At 44.5% G+C, this 19,179-nt stretch overlaps 2 protein-coding genes across 2 annotated transcripts; both read right to left on the bottom strand.

Moving 5' to 3' along the window:
- Positions 1–651: 651 nt before the first annotated feature.
- On the bottom strand, positions 652–2,934 carry MYCFIDRAFT_200011 (uncharacterized protein; the record flags this gene model as incomplete). Its single annotated transcript, XM_007932976.1, has 3 exons — positions 652–1,471; positions 2,054–2,066; positions 2,418–2,934. 3 exons carry the CDS (start codon positions 2,932–2,934, stop codon positions 652–654), a joined length of 1,350 nt encoding a protein of 449 aa, XP_007931167.1.
- A 1,180-nt stretch (positions 2,935–4,114) lies between these two features.
- MYCFIDRAFT_205205 (uncharacterized protein) lies at positions 4,115–5,712 on the bottom strand (the record flags this gene model as incomplete). The annotated part of the gene is made up of 2 exons (XM_007932975.1): positions 4,115–5,590; positions 5,667–5,712. 2 exons carry the CDS (start codon positions 5,710–5,712, stop codon positions 4,242–4,244), a joined length of 1,395 nt encoding a protein of 464 aa, XP_007931166.1. The 3' UTR covers positions 4,115–4,241.
- Positions 5,713–19,179: the final 13,467 nt, after the last annotated feature.

The raw sequence follows: 19,179 nt of genomic DNA, 5'->3' as shown, positions 1-19,179 counted from the left end.
TCAGGCTGAACTGCGGCTTCGTACTCGTCGGTCTTCTACTTGTGCCAAGTTGCTTTTGGAGAGTAGCGATTTCTTTCTGCGCAGCTTCTAGCTGTGTCGGGAAGGAATCTCGTTCGTTTCGTAGCTTTGATTCTCAAGTGCTCTGTCGCGGGGATGCGGACTTCGAGGAAATGTCGAGGGTGTCAAGTTGAGAAACAGGTTAGGGGCGAATAGTCTGCTTAAAATTAATCTCCGCAACGCGTCGGCCCGCAGACGCACGGACTCGAGTGTAAGTGAATATACATTCTTGGCATGTGAGTATAGAAGAGGAAACAGTTTTCAGAAGACGAGGAAATTTGCAAGGGACGGTAACGGTTGGAGAAGAACATGTGAAGATCTACTGCTGATGTGTTTGCTGTCTAGCTCCAACAACAAAGAAGCCACAAACACGACGACAAGGGAGTTCTGGACAATGGAATCACGACCATGAGATTCTGAAAGGAGGAGATAAAGGGTTCATGGTATGATGGTATCATTCGCATTGTATTAACTCCCTCCACTTTCAGAGCACTTCAGCTATGACTGAGCCTCTTGTGTGTGCTCAGCTCAGCGAGCCCATCTCTGGCTCTGGCAATTTCTCAATCATGCAGCATGCAAATCTGAGAACTTCCTCTACTCGGCAAGCCACTGGTAGCTAGGCAGCCACGACAGATCGACCTCCTTTCGCTCAGTCTCGGTATCGTCCTCGCCAATTTCCTCCGAGGCCCCCTTCTCGCTCGCCATCCAGGCACAGTTCCGGTCCGCGATCTCTCCGCGCCTCGCCCGAGCCACTGCCAACTTCTCCTGTAGACCCTGGCTCTTCTCGTCGAGCGCCTCGATTCGCTTGTCGATGGACTCATTCGCTCGATCGCGAGAAGCCTCGAGTTCGGCCTTCTGCTTGAGCAGAGTCGCAATCAGCTCGGCCTCTTGGAGAAGCTTGTCCATGAGATCTTGTCCAGAGATGAGCGTGCTGGCGATGGGAAGAGCCTGCACATTGCTCACGCCATTGCCCTCGTTGGCTTCAGCTTGGCGTGTCTCATCAATTGTGTGCTTGTTGCCCTCCTTTGGGCTCGAGTCGGCAGCAGTTTCTGTTGGAGTGATAAGTGCCTCGTTGGAGATGCTGAGCTCACCTGCGATGGCGCCGCTGTCGATGGTAGGGATGGCATCGGGGATCAGGCCATCGATGATGCTCTCGGTGTCGGCATTGGAGGAAATTGGTGTGAGCACCACCCAGTCCTCCTCGGAAAGGTCATTGACGTCTTCCACGGCGACCTCGTGATCCAGATCAACTTGTTCCTTTGCTTCGCTACGAGTTGGCATTTTGGCGACCATGAGAGGCGGCATGTCTGCGAAGTCCGACTCGGCGTCAGTATTGATAGACTGGTCGTAGTTGAGGACGTCGCCGTCGGTGCGGATGGTGGTGTTGCGAACCATCTTGGTCGTCCGTGTTCCTCTGTATGATGTTGAGTCTAGTGTGATCCTGAGCGGATGTTGTCTTGGGGGGTGATTCCGAGCAGTGTTGCAGGTGCGAAGTGGAAAGAGAAGAAGAGCAGAAGGTCGAAACGTCAGCTTAAATACTGTTGGCGAGCGGGTTCGGCCCGCATCGAGCGGGACGCACGGACTTTGATGTCAGTGAATATATAGTTCTGACATGTGAGTATAAGAGACGGAACGCTAGTAACTGTTGAACACATGCGTAAGGAGCGATCTTTCACTCAGGAAGACCTTCATTCTATAGGCAAGCTGGTTTGCTACACGTTTGCTGGAGTCTCTGTTCCAACAATGACCAATCCAGTGCAAACCGAGCAGAGCAAAAAATTGCAGATATGCAGTCGTGAGTTCGGTTGTCCTCTAGGAAGCGTTCGCCTTCACCTTCACGATCTGAGTATGCTTCGCTTGGACCTCTACGAGCTTCTCGAGCAAGCCTTGGCGCCTCTGCTCAAGCGCCTCGATCCCGTAGTCAATTCGCGAATTGGCCCTCGCGCGAATGGCTATAAGCTCCTCCTTCTCCTCGAGCAGAACCTTATCGGCTCACCCTCCTTGATGACCTGGTCGAAGAAGTCATAAGCAGAGGCGAACTTGTGCGCCATCGCTATGATCTGAACATTTTGCTCGCCGTTATGGATACTGTCCTCTGCAGCTTAGCTCTGCTTCGGCTTTCGCCATTCCATCACCTTCGCTCTCGGCTTCTTTGGCGACCTCATGCTCTGCTCCATGCCCATTCTCAGCGAGTCCCCGAGCACGACTGCCGTCGTCCTTCGGCGGCTACTTCTTGCCGCGTCTGGGCATGCTAGGGGACCTTGTTGTTGCGAGACGTTGTTGTTACCAGTCGTTCGATCAGAAAGAGTAGAGCCGATTTGGAACTCAGTTGGAGTGAGTAGATTCTCGACAGCCCTCACCTGCGATGCTCTCGTCAATCGCACTAATGCCATCAGGGATCTGATCATCGATGATGTCCTTGATGTCGCTACTGGCCTCGGAAGGTGCATCGTTGTCAGAGGCAGCTGGAGTGAGAGTCTCTCCATCCTCTAAGAACTCACTAACTTTCTCGACTTGAATACTGTCGTCTGAGATGTTTGAGTCGGCGGCATCGTTTACGTTCTGCCTGGAGTCGAGTGTGCCGGCGCCGCCTGAGAGGGCAATCATGGCGCGCATGTTGACAAAGTATTTCTCGGGGTCCTTAGGCAGGTTGATACCAGCAGAGATCTCTACATTTGGGGGCGAGCAGAATGTCTTGTCTTGCTCAATGACCATGGCCCCGTCGGCCGTGACAAGATGTGGCATGTCCGCGTGATCGTGTACAATGGTAGTACCTTTGTTCATCGTAATGTCGCAGACGTGGTAAGAATCCATACTGCTAGCAGTGACGACTTTACGTATCTCGAAATAGCCTATTTCGGCTGTTGGGGTATGCATAGTCTTGTGTGCCGCACGGGGGTTAGATCGGAGGTAATTGTAGGTTCCAATATCTTCTAGAAAAGCGATGTTGGGAAGCTCAGGGAAACTCGACTCATACGTACTCCGAGAGCTCCAACTGGATGCTGGTGTCGTTGAGCTTCTCGATCGTCTTGGAATTCAACACTTGAGTGTTGTAGTTGATCGAAAGGATGTGCCCTTGAGAGACAACTGTATGCCCTTCTCAGCACGATGAGCTCGAAGCTCATCGCACCAACGCTTGGAGTTGGCTTCTATGGATACCCACGAACAACTTGGTAGCCTGCTTTTCCGTCTCGGGAAGGAACACCGAGCCTTAGATCTGGAGGATGATTAGAATAAGATTTTCAAATACTGTTGGCAAGGGTGAACCGCTGCATCGGCCGGCGTTGAACAGCACGCAAGGACTTACAAGCCAGTGAATATAAAATCACAGCATCTGAGTATAAAAGAGTGAACATCTCACAACGAGAGAAACAAGGACAAACAGGAACAGTCAAAAATTGCACGAGAAGGTCACCTCATGCTCCGTTTGCCATGAATCCCATCAACAAACACAAACCCCCATTCATGTCACCCCCTTCCCAAACATTTACCTCTCGCCCCTCCCCAAACATCCCAACAACCCTCTCCAGATCCCCTTGTCTACGTTCAACCTCTTCAATCATACCCCCCAACCTTCCCACATCCCCCACCATCAATCTCCTCCAGAACCTTAGCTAGCTCTTGCTCGCTGATCTCTTTTATCCTCTCATACGATTGTTTCAAACTCTCTAGGTAACTCCGCATGCGACTGACTCTTCGGCGTTGATAAGTTTCTGGGAGTTCTGAAATGGCTGTGTTGATATCTGCATCGGTTTGCAGGCTTTCAAAGTCGCCGGCGAGGGCGGGAGTTTTTGACGCGACATTCAGGACGCCGTGTTCTTGTTCCGTGGACGAATTTTGACGTTACGAATAGACGTCTTTAAGCCGCCCCGAGACGTGTCGTGTAGATCCACAAGATCGAATGACAGCTCAAATATTGAAATGGGGGATTGCTACGGCCCGGACGTATCAAAGAGTGGAATATACGAGAGATAGCCATGGGAGTCTTACGACGTTGGTCGATGAGACACAATGGAAAGGGAGATGGTGACCAAGAACCGACTGAGGATCCGTGCTTCATGGATTCGATAGGGACTCATTTGAAGACGTCTAGTAGCTGCGGGCTAGATATCAAACTCTCCATGATGTTCGCTGGTCTCGTCCGAACCTTTGTCGTTCAATCCACAAAGCAGATTACCAACCACCTAAGCAGCGGAATCTTGAGCAACCTTTCCAGCGACCTCCTCCTCGTCAGTCTTCTCGCCAGTCTTCTCCCCAGCCTCTTTCGGTGCACTTTCCAATTCAGCAAGACGCAACCTCGTCTTCTCCGCCTCTTCCGCTTCTAGCTTCTCTTTCTCCTCCCTCTCCTTAGCCTCTCTCTTCTCCCGTTCTTCACGCTCCTTCGCCTCAATCTTCTCTCTTTCCACATTCTCAAGCGCCTCCAACTCATCTTCAACTTCTCCCTCGTCGATCTCGCCAGCTGATACCTCATTAATAGCGTTCCCAATCTGCTCCGTGTCCATCATACTTTCTCTGAGATCATCCATGACCTCCGACACCTTGTCCGCCCCGCCAGTCTGAGCGTTAAGGCTCTTCAGCGTCTTGCCTGAGTCCTCAAGCACTTTTACGATCTGCACTTGATCAGAAGCTTGCTCAATGCTCGCGTACACGCCTTCAAGTTGTGCAAGCATATCTGAGCGCTGCTGGAGCTTGGTATTCGCCATCTTCTTCTGCCGCAGAGACGTCTTGGCTTTGATAGTCTGCTTCTCAGATACTGCCTCTCGCGCAGCTATGTCGAGCTCTGCAATTCGTGATGTGAGGGACTCAATTTGTGGCTGCAGGTCTGAGATGAGTGTCCGCAAAGACGCAATACTTCGGTCCTCGGATGTGATGGGCTGTGGCTGTGGTTCGGCCGCAGTCTTGAATTTGACTACGCCGGACTCCTTCTCGAATGCCAACGCACCGAGATCACGCGAAAGATGCATGAGCAGTACATCCAAGTCAAGAGGGTTGATAGATTCCACGCCAAGCGTAGTCGAGAAGGTCTTTGCGAAAAGGTCCTTCGAGTATATCCGATCCGCCTCGCTGGCTGAAATCTTGCCTGCTCGCTGGAGAAGCACTTTTGCAGCATTCTCGACATTTGCTACAACCACGAACTGGCTGCGTACAAGCCTATCCTGTGCCCCTCCTCCTCCGAGTCCCGCCTGTCTGAGTGCCCACGCGAGAAGCTGCCATGGTGTAGGTATCCAGCTTTTATGATATAGACTCTGTTTATTTTCTAAGAACTCCTTCAGCGGAAGTAGCGCTTTGCTCTTTACCGCATCTTCTAGCACTGCGCCCAACGCAAGAGGCTGGCCGTATTCTTGTGTCTGCAATTCCCTGAGAAGTTCTGGGCTGCTTTCGAGGATGAATGGGCTATTGCTGCCGCTGGTCTGAGAAGGAATCAAACCAGCTTTCACGGCGGAGGTGAGCGCGCGCAGCCATGCTGAGCTGTTTGCCTGATAGCCATCTGGGTTCGTATTACGTTGGAAGCGGAAATCGGAGTAGAGAGATGCTAGGCGTGAGCGGCTGAGAAAAGGTTAGGATAAGGACAGCGCCAAGTGGATGGTTTGGGCTGATGCCACACCTACGAAATGCTTCATCGTGAGTGCGGAGGAATTCGAGAAGCTCACTCATTTCGAGCCGGACGACTGCCTGCGTGGAAGGGTGTATGGGAATTGTGATGGGGACGAGATCGCGAAGTTCAGCAGGAAACAAAGATCCGGAGTAAACAGTGACGTCGCTGGCGCACGCGCCCCGGACCCTGTCACATGCCCGCCAAGACCCTTGACCGCGCTCTCCCGCACTTTCTCCCCTGTCCACTCATCAACTCGGCATGCCCATCATAAACACCCCAGATTAAACAACTACCATTCGCATCTGCCCGCCAACAGTAGCCCAAGGGACCGGCAAGCCACCTGAAACGTGCCTCAGGCGTGTACTGTGCTTTTCCGGAAGGTTGAGAATGCCAAGACTCCTGGTTTTTTAAGCCTTATAGAACTCTAAGATTAGACTTCCTTAGGCCTGTTGTGGTTACTATCACACCGCTTATTAATCCAGCCTCTTTAATATATATTGTTACGCCTTATTGCCGCTAGAGGTTGCTATTCTTATCGCTATATCGATAGCAACTAATTTATAGCGCCTATATCTTAAATACTTAGTAGCTATAGAGCGCGCGTCTCGATCGCGGAAACAGGCCTCGAAGGACCTTCTAGCGTATAAGGAAGCGGTTAAGCGGCGCGAGTCGCCTACTAAGAAGGGTAAGAAAAAGATAGTCGAGAAGAAAGCGGTCGAGAAGAAGGTAGTCGAGAAGAAAGCGGTCGGCGGTAGCGGTAGCGGTAGCGGTAGAAAGAAGAAGACGGCGTAGTAGGAGAAGTTTAGTAATATGTCGGCCTTCGAGGCAGCGACGTATAAGGACTTCTAGGTTAATAATGCCGCTACTACTATAGTAGAAGATAATAATATAGCGGTTAAGGCTAGCGAGTTAACGCGTTTAGCTAATGCCTCGCCGGCGCGGCGCCTAGTTAATAGTTAGTAGATAAACGAGGAAGATATATCTACGCTATCTTATAACCCTCGTAAGGACCTTTAGTATAAGTAAACCTAGCGCCTTCTTACTAGTAATAATAAGCTAGCTTTCGAGAACTATAACCGTACTAGTGCTAGCACTTAATACGCTAAAGATGCGTACTATTAGGCTAACGAAGAAGCGTAGAAGAAGCAGCTCTACGTCGGTAACTATATATTAGTCGTATCCGCCGCGAAGGTATCGAAGGGTAACTAGTTTAAGTAGAGTTAGAAGAAAGGTAAGGTAACGATATTCTTACTATTACTATCGCTCTTACCTAACGGCTTCTTCCGCTTAACCTATACTAATTCCTTCTATAGTAGAAGATTATAATAAGGCTCTCGACTACGCTATAGAATTAATAAATAATACTCGAGATAAGATTAAGGTTGATATCGAGTTTAAGACTACTATAAAAGATGCCGGAACTAGAGCTATCCTTAAGGTTAGCAAATTAAAGCCGAATAATTAATAGAATATCGATAGCCTTACCTTTATTACTAAGGAGCGGAAAGAAGGCAACTATACTACTAAGCTTCTTGCTAACTATATATATACCCTTCCTAGCTGCGAGAACTATAGTAACTACTATTATAGGCCTAAAGGATTGCTAGATATCGATCGCTACTATTACTAGTTCTATAGTAAGGCTACAAAGCTATAGTCTTATACCCTTGCTATAAAGCAAGAAGGTGTAACTCTTAAGAAGCCGCTATATAGTGTATTCGCGAAGATATAGCTATATAAGGAGAAACAGCAGGCTCGTAAACTAAACAGTCTACTTGCCGCCGCGAAGGAGCCCTTCTAAGTACAGACACTAGCAAGGGCTCGCTCTGCGCCTATATATCTAGCTCCGCCGCTAGCTATTAATTATATTAGTCTTCTATAGACTATGTTCAATTTAGTTAACTAGAAGCTAGGTGCCGCCGCCGCCGCCGCTGCTGCCGTACTAGTTAAAGACGCTTAGTCGTAAGAGTCGCCTATTCTAAGATACGTTGCTTAGCAATTAAATATACCGCTAAGAAGCCTACTAAGATAGTTCTTTCAATAGGCCGCTCTTTAGTACGAATAGAAGGAAGCTAAGGATAAAGAACAGCTCTTAAAGATAGAAGCATACTTTATAACTAAACGATATAACTGCGATTAGTTATATTAACTTCCTATAAGAGATTAGAAGGAGCTTAGCTTCTATAAAGGCGACTTAGGTACGTTACGTAACTACTTAAAGCGCTTCTAGAAGGAGAAACTATCCGAGAGAGAGTAAGATAATAACGATATTCGTAACGGAGCGACGGCTGTTTCTATTTGTTTAGTTTAGTTAGGCGTTTATATACAAACTACGAATCTAAGGGCTTGCTATTTGCTCCGTTGTGTATATCTCTATTACTATCGTTGCTTCGAGAGTGCTTTCCGGCTTTATTCTCGGAGTTGAAAGCGGAGGTAATATATAAAGCTTAGCAGTACCTACAATCCTATTATTAATTTTGCTATACTAACACTATGCTAGCTATATATATAAAAATTATAACGGAGCTTTATATCTATCTTATCTTGGTATCCTGTAAATACTAAGATATATAATTAAGGTTGTAGTAGTTAGATTTGAAGCGACTAGAAATTCCGAGTAAGCTAGCTTTCCGCTTTAATCTCCGCTTTAGCTTTAGCTTTATTAAAGCCGTTTACGTTATATCTACTATACTTAAACAACCCTATTATATTTATCTTTCTAATATAGTCTAGCGCCTATATAAGGAACTCTTAGAAGGTCTCGAAGTCGGCTATAAGGTCTCTATTCTTCTTAAGCTATTTCTTAAGCAGCGCGAAGGTCTGTTCGATAGGATTTAAGTTAGGAGAGTATAGCGGCAAGTACTCGAGCGTGTGTCTAGCTAACCGGATTATCGACTTAACCTTATCGCTATAGTAGATTAACGCGTTATCTATTATAATAATCATCTTCTCGTCTAGAAGCGGTAGTACTTTGTTCTTAATCTAGTCGTTAAAGGTAACTTAATTAATAGCGCCTTAGACATAGAGCGTATACAGTAAATAGCTATAGATTGTAAGCGCTAGAAGTACTAACATTCGCTCTTGCTGTTACGTATACTAATAGTCGTAGCAATCTATACCCTTCGGAGACTATCTAAACTTACGGTGTCTAGTCTTCTTATTAGAAGCCGTCTTATCGATAAATACTAACTTATCGATAGGCTATTTCTAACTCCTAGTGTGCTAGGCGGCTCTTGCTAGCGTACTACGCTCCTTCGCGATCTTCCGAGCGGCCTTACGTATCTATCTAGTACTATACAAACAGCGCTATACTATTAACGGGTCTACCTCGATATCGAAGCGATCGAATAGTACGATATATATCTCCTCGAGGTATGCCTCCGGTCGCTTCGATAAGTACTTAAGCAGATAGATTTCTATCTCCTTCGTTATCTTCCTCTTACGACTCGATTTAAACCGCTTCGACGGTAAGAATACCTTACTAAATTGATTATAATAGAACTTCTAACGATATATAGTCGACTAGCTCGTATCTGTCTTTAATACGATATTAACCACCTTATAACCGGCGTTAAAATAGTGCTTAGCGAGTCGCGTAGTATCGGTAGGCAGGGCCGTAGGGAGGGCGCGTATAGCGTAGAAGAGCTAGAATAATACTAATAACAATACCTTAGACTATATATTTAACGGCTATACTAACAATATGTATTTTCTCGTGTTTGGGGCTATATAGCTAAAGAATAGGACAAAATGGTCGATTTACTAGCAAAATCTTAGTAGGGTTTCCTAGGTCTTAGTATTCTTAACCTTTTAGAAAAGGATAGTAGATCTAGAGTAAAGATTACGTCTAGAGTAGGAGTCCTTTACCTTAGAGGTCGATATTATAGCTATTACGAAATGAGACTTGCATTAACCGGATAGAGAAGTAACTATATAGCCGAAAGAGAGACGACCCTTATTTAACCGATCTCTTACGGCGATATAGTAATGCTACTAAAAAGCACTCGGACAGCACGCTTCTGAACTCAAGCTCCTCCTATTCTAAGGCTATTACGAGTAAAAAGCACTCCTAATTACGAATCGATACTATCGCTTGCAATTCTTACAGACACCGGTCACAGCGGCTCTACCTGAGGCAGAACCCATGCTTAAGCATTGTACGTGCCATGTCGCAATCCAAGACCTTGAAAGCAGCCATATGAGTTCCAAAGGCCGAGGATGCGAAACACGCCCAGCCAGATTGTGCAGTACAGTATCAACCCAAGTAGAGGAGGACATCGATGATTATCTCCCAACCAACCTCTCAACCTTAGGCATCAAATCCCCAACCCGAAAAGGCTTAGAAATCACATCATCTCCAACGCATCCCTAACTTGCGCATCCCTCGCATTTGCACTCACCGCAATAACAGGAATCTGTCGCACAATGCTTCCCTCCGCGAATCCGTCGCGCGCATTCCATGCCTCCCATAACCGGCATTTCGATATTCATGAGGATAACCGATAGTTCCGTCGAACACGAAGTACTTTCCAAGAACGACAAGGCTTCGCCGCCGTGCTTGACGACGTGGACAGTGTGGCCGAGTTTTTGTAGTTGCATGCATAGGACTTTTTGGTTGACCTGAGGTACGAAGTGTTAGCCGGACGGGTCTGTGGTGGCCTCGATATCATTTTGCTTGCCAGATGATCTTCAACAACTAGGATGTTGTATTTTGATACAATGCGAAGGTCGCGCCCTTTGCTGGAACAGATGCCACTCCGATTTCGCCGCCCTGGAGTTCAATCATTTCTCGACTGATGAAGAGACCGAGTCCTGAGCCTCCATATTTCGTATAGGTACGAGGACTTGCGTAAGAGAAGCGTTTGAAGATCCGCCCCTTTTGCTCTTCGTCTGCGAGGAAGCGTTAGCTTCGGGAATGATCTTTACTCTTTTCTCCTATATCAAATAAGATCTATTAAATTACCCTCTATCTCTCTTCTATTATATAAGCGTAGAGGAAGTAGCTACTTACTACCTTAAGGCCCTTAATTATAGCTTTACCGACTATCTATAATTATAAGTATATACTAGTACTATAATTAATTATATCGTCTATTAGATAATCTTACGTCTAAAGAATATAAACGTCGGATAATTAAGGGAACGTAACGATAAAATAATAGTAGTAGTAAAGAACGCTATATTAAGGGCGGCAACTAAATAGTTTAAAACGAGTTCTCGAAGATAGTCTATCTACGAGAGGGCGCGAGAAGCGTAAAAGTCGCAGCGCTAAGAACTAATGCCTAAGGCATCTATAACTAGGAATAGGAGGGTTACCCCGTAATACTACCCCCCCCTTAAGCGGAGGTATTACGACGCTAGTAAAAGCAGAAGAGTATTATACAAATCGTTATAGAGTGCGATAGTATACGGCAGCGGCGGTAGCTTAAGCGGCTAAGTAGAGGTAAGTGCGCGTAATACGATATCCTACGGACGATACGAGTAGTATAGTATAGTTCTATTATAGTTAGAGCCTTAGCTAGGGTCTCTTATAAGAGCTATACTAGAGGGCTATACCGGTAAGGCGTTTAATACTTTAGCGGACGGGTTAAGTAGAGGGTATATTACGTACTAAGCGGCGAGGCGCGGCTAGCGGCGGCAGCTTCTCGATAGGCTTATATAGTACCTAGTCTAATAGCTTCTTCTATCCTAGTAGTAGACCGGCGGCTCGAGGATTGTTATAATACTAGTCTATAATCGCGTCCTTAGCTATATCCTTTAAGTCCTTACTATATTTATTATCCGTTAAGGCCCCGCCGGCCTACTATACTATATAGATAACTTCCTTCTTGCTCCTGCTATTCTTCTAACGACTAGCTATAATCTTATCGACTTCCTAGCGTTTATTGCCTTCTTCGTCTACTTCGGGTAGCGGCTCGGTATCGGTCTAATTTAGATATAGTTTCCTATCGTCGAGTCGGAGGAGGGAGGTATAGAAACGGTCGTAAATCCGCATAGTATTTAGTAGAGCTAGTTAGTATATATCTAGCGCGATTACTCGAGTGATTTCGAATAGGCCGATATATTTGTAATCGAGCTTCTTAACTAGGCGTTTAGTTTGAATGTTTCGCGTATCTAACTATACCTTATCCCTAATTTTGTAAGCGCGTATAGCGCTGTAGCGTCGTGCTTTATTATCGGCGGCGGCGGTGCGTACTTAAGTATATCGTATTTAAGTAACAAGGTATTTATAAAGAAGCTCTATTTGTTTAGCAAATTCGTTAGCTTTAAGCTCGGACGTGCGTACGGGTCTAGCCGCAGGTAGGTCTAGTTTTATATACTTAGCAGATCGAGTACGTAGGTTGCGGCTAGTAGTAGCAAAGAACGCGCTAACCCCTATAACGGTTAATTATATACTATTAGCTACGAATTCTACGTTTAGAATCTAATTAACCTAGTTATCTTACGTATAGTTGACATAGGCGCGGAGATACTATTCTAGCTCCTTATTAGTGTTCTTAGATTGTCTGTCTATAGTTAGATAGAAGGCTATAGACATACGTTACTCGGTACCGACGTTCCTTATAAGTCTCTTAAAGAAGGCGGAAGTCTATTAAGAGCCTCGATCCGAATAGAAGATATCTATATAGCCTATATCTCTCTATATATGCTAGTACTAGAGGTCGCTAGCATGTTCTACGGTTATATTTAATACCGGTATAAAGCGTTTGCGTTTAGAAAGGCGATATATCCTAGTAAGAATGTTCTCGTAAATATTATTGTCTAAGCGGTTAAGGCTCTTAGGTAGCTCGACAATGTAGTCTAGCGTAACTTGTGTCTATACGCCGTCTAGAAGAGGCAGCTATCGGAGGTTGCCTTAGAACTAATTATGCTAAGTCTTAATACGGCGGCAGGTAGCGTAGGCGTAAACGTATCTACGGATGTTATTATACATTCCTAGCTAATAGTACTCTCTTAAAACTAATTCGTATATCTTCTTACGGCCCGGGTGTCCTATAGTAGGCTCGTTATAGTATACGCGTATAACCTCTTAGCGGAGGTCGCTGTCTAGCACGTAGATCTTATTGCAGATACGTATATAACCTTTGTTATCGATTCGGTAGTTAACTAGGGAAATGCCTATATTAAGCTTAGCAAGAACTAAGGGACTAATACGGTCTTTGTCGGTAGAGAGGGCTTCGCGTATTGCTATAGCTAGAGGGTCGTTATTATATGCGGCTTTAATAAGTTCCTCTAATAACGCATTATCGCCGATGTCGATTACTTCTAATACGGCGAGTGCGAGATAATACTAATTATATACGAGATCCGTTGCTTCGGAAGTGTCGATTATTAAGTAGGCGACTTACGGTAGGGTTATACCTTCGGAGACGTTATAAGGCTTAAGGACGACTTGTTGTCTATTGCGCACGTTATTAGTAGTATCTTAATCTTAAGCTCGGCGTATAAGGGTATTAGCCTTAATGTTCTACTTACCCGGCCTATAGTCGATTTTAAACCTAAAAGTAGAGAGGAACTCGCTCTACCTTACTTAGCGACGATTTAGCTGCTTAGTCGTTATAAAGTACTAGAGGGTGCGGTAGTTAGTAAGCACTTTAATAATATGTTTACTGCCTATTAACTCTAGCCTCTACTCCTCGAAAGCTTTAATAATAGCTATTAGTTCTTTATCGTAAATCTCGTAGTTGCATTCGGTAGGAGACATCTTTTTAGAGTAGAATGCGACTAGCAAGAGAGTTCCGTCGGCACTCGGTTATAAGAGTATACTACCGGTAACTCGGTCGGAAGAGTCGGCTTCTACTATATACGGCTTCTTAGAATCGTAGTATATAAGGACTAGTACCTAGGTAAAGGCTTGCTTAAAGGCTTCGAAGGCTAACTAGTATATAGCGGTCTATACGAACGGTATGCGTTGCTTTAGATCTTTAGCGTTTATGCCTTTAGTAAGAGCTATTATAGGCATTGCTATATCTAAGAACTTGTTAATAAAGCGTCGATAGAAGTTCGCTATACCTAAGAAGGCGAGCACGTCTTTTATATTGCGAGGCGTAGCCTATTCTAGTATAGCTATTACTTTCTTAGGATCTATCTTAATGCCTTCCTAAGTAATAATAATACCTAGGTATTTAACCTCCTTAGTAAAGAACTTGCTCTTAAAGATATTAATAGGCAACTCGTATTCGTAGAAGCGTTAGAGTACGGCCTTAACATACTAGACGTAGAGATCTCTCTCTCTATCTATAAATACTACGGTATCGTCGAGGTAGGCGGAGCAGAACTCGTCGAGATATTCGAAGAGAGCTTTATTAATATATCGTTAGAATGCCGCTAGCGCGTTATAGAGACCGAAAGGGACGACTAGGTATTCGTATATGCTATAACGGGTAGTAAAGGCGGTCTTCTATTTATCTCCGGCTTTAATATAAAGCATATTAAACGCAGCGATAACATCTAGTATAGTAAACTACTTAGCTCGAGCTATACGTACTATCGTCTCTCGGACTTGCGGAATAGGATATCGGTCTTTAAGCGTAATCTCGTTAATAGCTCGGTAGTCGACATATATACGCAGGCCCCTACTAGGCTTCTTAACGATAAGCACTAGGGAGGCTACTCGTAGTAATGCTTCTCGGATAGTGCTATTAGCCTTTTGCTCGTCGATATACTTCTTAATAACTATATTCTCTTATATACTATTAGCTAGTAACCGGCTCTATATACCTAGGCCTCGTATAGCATATTGTTTATATTACACTTCTACAATGCCTATATTGCAGGGCTCTAGTTATTAGCCTAAGCAACCGTCTTGTTATCCTATTATACTAAATATAGCTGCCTATATTGCTATAGGTTATATTACCCTCGGTAGCCTATACTATTACTACTAGTAGTAGTAGTAGTATTAGTTTCCGTCCTTTATTAGAGCCGAAGGTAGGGCTATCTCTTTATATCTAATAGGTTCGGGTATATTAAAGGTAGTCTCTAGGTACGAATAGCTATAACCGAAGCGAGGGCACGATAAGAGCCTATAATACGGACGATACCGAAGTATCTTAAGGGGCTATTACGATAAGCAGAGAAACCTCTTAACGAGGGCATCGCTTTAACCCTAAAAAGCTATAAACCCTTAGGACTATTACAGCTTAGGGCCTAGTCTATAGCTATAGCTAGCTTCTAAGGACTCGGCTCCGGGTCGAAGACCTATTTAGTACCGCTTACTCGAGATAAGCCCCGCCTAAGGAAGAGATAGACTAATTACCTATCGGCCTTGCTTAGTTTGCTAAGACTATTAATTAATAGCAAATACGGCTTGTAGGTCGGATAGCCGGGGAGTCCCCTATTAATCGGGTAGGGCGTTCCTAGATTCGTAGCCTCGCTTAGACAGTACTTAGCCTTCTACTAGAAAAAGAAGGCTACCGCCTCCCCTACCTAGCTAAAGGAGATACAAGCTAGTTTCTAGGATCTAGGTATAAATAGAGATTGCAGTCTCTCCCTCCGAGCGGCTTTCGTCTAATACTAAACTAAGCTCCTAGAGGTAGTTAGGCGACCCCTAGGAGGCTAAATCCTAATACTACCCTAGGGGTAATACTAGGAGAAATAGCCTAATATACTATTCTCTCGCGTAGCAACATTACAACAAACTAAACAAACTAAACATACTAAAAACACGTTTATATAGCATTTTATTGCGACTTTATATAGTATTTCATTTTAATAATTTCACTAATAATCGAATAAGCTCTAGCTCTAGCGAAAACGAGCATTAAGAATTAGCGGAATCCTCTAAATCCGAAACCGCCCCTAATCCTATTAACGAAGAAATTAGGCGGCGACTAGTTAATATAAGTAAGCCTCCTACGCCTTTTACGCTAGAGGCGCTCTATAATATTATTATAAAGATAATAGAGAAGCAAACTAAACTTCTCTATTAAAACAAGCGTCGCCCGCTAGAGCTAGGGAGTACTATAAACCCCTTATTCGAAGGGTAGAACGCTATAGCATATATAGAGCGTTTTAAGGAAGGCCTAATTAAGTACGAGCTCGATAGAGAGTCCGACTAGTATAAGATCCGGTCCCTTACGAGGACTACTAGCACTAAGCTTTACCGAACCCTTAGAACCCTAGTTAGCTACCTAGAAAAGGACGACAAGTCTAATGCTAACTAGGAGGTCTTTAAGTTAGCCTTTCTAAGGGAGTATCGGGAGCGCGATAGCCGTCGTATTAAAGGCAGTCGCGCGTAGCTCGAGACCCTCTACTTAGTAAGGCGCACTAAGGATAACGACCTAAAGGGGTATATCCGCGAATTTATCGAGTTAGCGGACGGTATCGAGTAAAGTAACCTCGAGAACTCTTAGAGAACGCGGCTACTCCTCTAGGGATTGCCGTAGCCTATAGCTTAGCGTATCTTCCGTCGCTATAAGCTTAGCGAGGCCGATCCTAAGAGCTTTAGGAAATACAAAGAGGTCCTAGTGTGTATTAAGGCCGATATTAATAGTATAGCCGATACGAGGAAGTTTATCTACGGCGAAGACCGGAATAACCTAGCGTAGGTTAGGAAAGAAGCCTTAGGAAGCAAGGGACCTAAGTTCCTTCCTAAATCGTAAAGTAGTCCTAAGACCGTAACTCCTACTATTACTAAGCACTCTTAGGATATCGCGGACTTAGCTAAATCCCTAGCCTAGCTAAACCTAAATGCGAAAGCATTATAGCGAGTTAGGGAGGTTATTAATACTACTATACTAGGCGATATACTACTAGTCTACTAGGTTTCAGATCCTAACTACCCTAAAGCCCTTTTAGTAGATATCTACGCTATACGGAAGATCTATTCTAACTTAGATAGTAAGTACTAGATGTGTAGCGGGTTTAAACATATCTAATCGTCCTACCCTATCTAGAAAGAGCTTCTTAAAAGGAAGCTTATTATGCAAGTAAATAGCCGATTTTACTATATAGACACTAGCGACAAGATTGATTTCGAATAGGATCGGAGAGCCCCGAAGCTACCTTAGCTAAAGACCCTTCTAGAAAAGAAGTATAGCGGCAAGATCGAGTTTAAGGAGACTAGGAATAGTACCCTCGCCGCTATTACTAAACGTAAAACTTAGAAGGTTAGGGCAAAGCAGGTTAAGGAGCGGAGCAGTAATAGTACTACTAAGCCTATTAAGGTTAACTTTATTTCTTAGGATCTAGACGTAGTTACTAATATTTACGCGGTTACTAAGAACAGTATAGATGTCTACGCTACTATACGGTCTTAGACCTAGTCCTAAAACAAGAGTAAGAGCCCTTAGAACCCTACTCGCCCTAGTGCGGCAGCCCCTACTAGGGTACTAAAGAACAAGGCGGCCGACAAGGCTAAGTAATAGCGAGAGTCAACCGCTAAAACTAAGACTCTTTAGACAGCTATAGACCGTACTACCCGACCTAGTACCGCACCTAGCACCCTACCTATAGAAAGCCTAGTCGTCCTAGAGACTCTAGAGGTCGATATAGAGGATATTGCTACCGACATTAGTAGTACCCTAGGTCTAGCTAACCTACTAGCCTATAAGCGAAAGTTATCCGATCTAAAGAGCTTTCGCTTTAATAGGTATATAAAAAAGTATAGTACTAGCCTAGCCGACTCCTTAGATATAAAGGCAAACGCTCTCTTCTAGGCTTTATAGTTCCTAGACCTTAAGTCTAATATATCTATAGGAGAGCTACTAGTATACGGTTTGCCTACTAACCTGTTCTAGAGCCGAATCCCTAACGATGCTACTTTTATAAAAGACCTCGCTACCCTTCGAAGGAAATAGGGGCGAGAAGACTATATCGACGTCTCTTCCCTATAGTTCCTTCCTAAATTTTTAGGTGCCTAAGAGTTAGTAGAAGGCGAATCGGTAACCTACGAGAACTAAGAGACTATCGATAATACTAACGAAGAGGGAGTTAAAGAGATAGGCCGAGGGGATAGTAATAATCCCGACCCTGCTCTAGTTTTAGTCTCTATTAAGGCTGTCCGGTTTACTAGCTAATAAATCGGTCGAGTAGGACCTCCTCGACCTAAGGAACTTTATTCTATCCCTAATAATATAGACCTTTCTACAGTTACCCGTTTCTTCGCCGTCGTTCCCGCTATCTATATTTAAGTTACTATCGGGAGCTATAGTTAGCAGATACTAGCAATGCTTAATAATAGTTCGGAGTTACTTATTATAAGTAAGCGTTAGGCTAAACAACTTAGGCTACTAATAAATAGAGACATTTCCTTCGGTATATAGGGAGTAAATAGGGAGGTTGCGCTAGTAGGTACTTGCTATAATATTATAGTAGACGCCTTCGGTATCTGCTTTTCCTTTACCTTCTAGATTGCCGCCGACCTAAATACGCTAATTATTCTAGGTCGACTATAGTCTTATATAACCCGAGGTATTTAGCGCAACTGCGACGATAGCTTCTAGGAGGGAACTATTGCTAACTAGAAGGGCAACCGAGTCGTGTTTACTAGTTATATCGGCAATACTAGCTATAAGTCCTACGAGGATATCCTTACTGCTTCTAGACGGTCTTCGGGAAACGCTACGGCGCGGTTGTAAGACTAGCAATCTACGCTATAAGTTAGTATAGCTTAAATAGGTTATTTCTAGAAGTGCGCCGCTCCGTACGTTAAGGCAAGTTTCTAGGTTCTATACTAAGAAGACGAATGCTCGAAGCGATAGCGAGTATAATATAACGACTACCTATACCTGCTATACGAGTTAAGGTAATAATACTATCTTATATATCGTCGCCGGAGGCATTACTACCGGACGCGGGTCTATCCGAACTAACTAATTAGAGCGCGAGTCTAATGCTACCCCGGGGGTATTATTACGAATCTAACGTTTTCGCCGGCGTTATAAATTAGGACTACTAGCTACATACCTATCGACTTAAGGAAACTTCTAAAGAAGTATACGCGCTGTTTTGTTATGTAAATCTCTAAGCCTAGCGATAAAGAGAGCGAGCTCGGGTTCGATAATCGATTAGTATATATACCCTATATAAAAGGGTAGCCGACAAGATTAAGCCCGTAAAGGGCAGCGTATATATTACCGATAGGTCTAATCCTAGCGGAAATCCTAACTAGCGACAAAAGTGTCTTAATTAGGAAGCAATATTGCTACCTAGGAATAGTCCGTACGACTAGAGATATATTACTAAAAAGTTCTCTACTATTCCTAGGGGTTTAAGGCTAATACCGGAAAGGCTTACGAAGATTAAACCTAGTATAGAGCTTTCGGATCTTAAGCTTGACCTACTATATAAGCTTCTATATAATCGCGAAGCTGTATTAGTATATAACTTCACTTACCTAGGTAGAATCAACCCGGAGGTTGCCCCTCTATAAAAGATCCGAACGATCGAATATAAACCTTAGGCCTACCTAGGCTTTAAGCTAAACCTAAGCCTACGAGGTATAGTCGAGGATATAATACGGCAGCGCGTAAAGGCCGGTACACTTAAGCCTTCCTATGCCTCGTATCGTAATCTATACTTCC

The sequence above is a fragment of the Pseudocercospora fijiensis genome (assembly GCF_000340215.1).
Source record: "Pseudocercospora fijiensis CIRAD86 unplaced genomic scaffold MYCFIscaffold_9, whole genome shotgun sequence".
Lineage (NCBI taxonomy): Eukaryota > Fungi > Ascomycota > Dothideomycetes > Mycosphaerellales > Mycosphaerellaceae > Pseudocercospora > Pseudocercospora fijiensis.
This window is presented reverse-complemented; position numbering and strand designations above follow the sequence as displayed.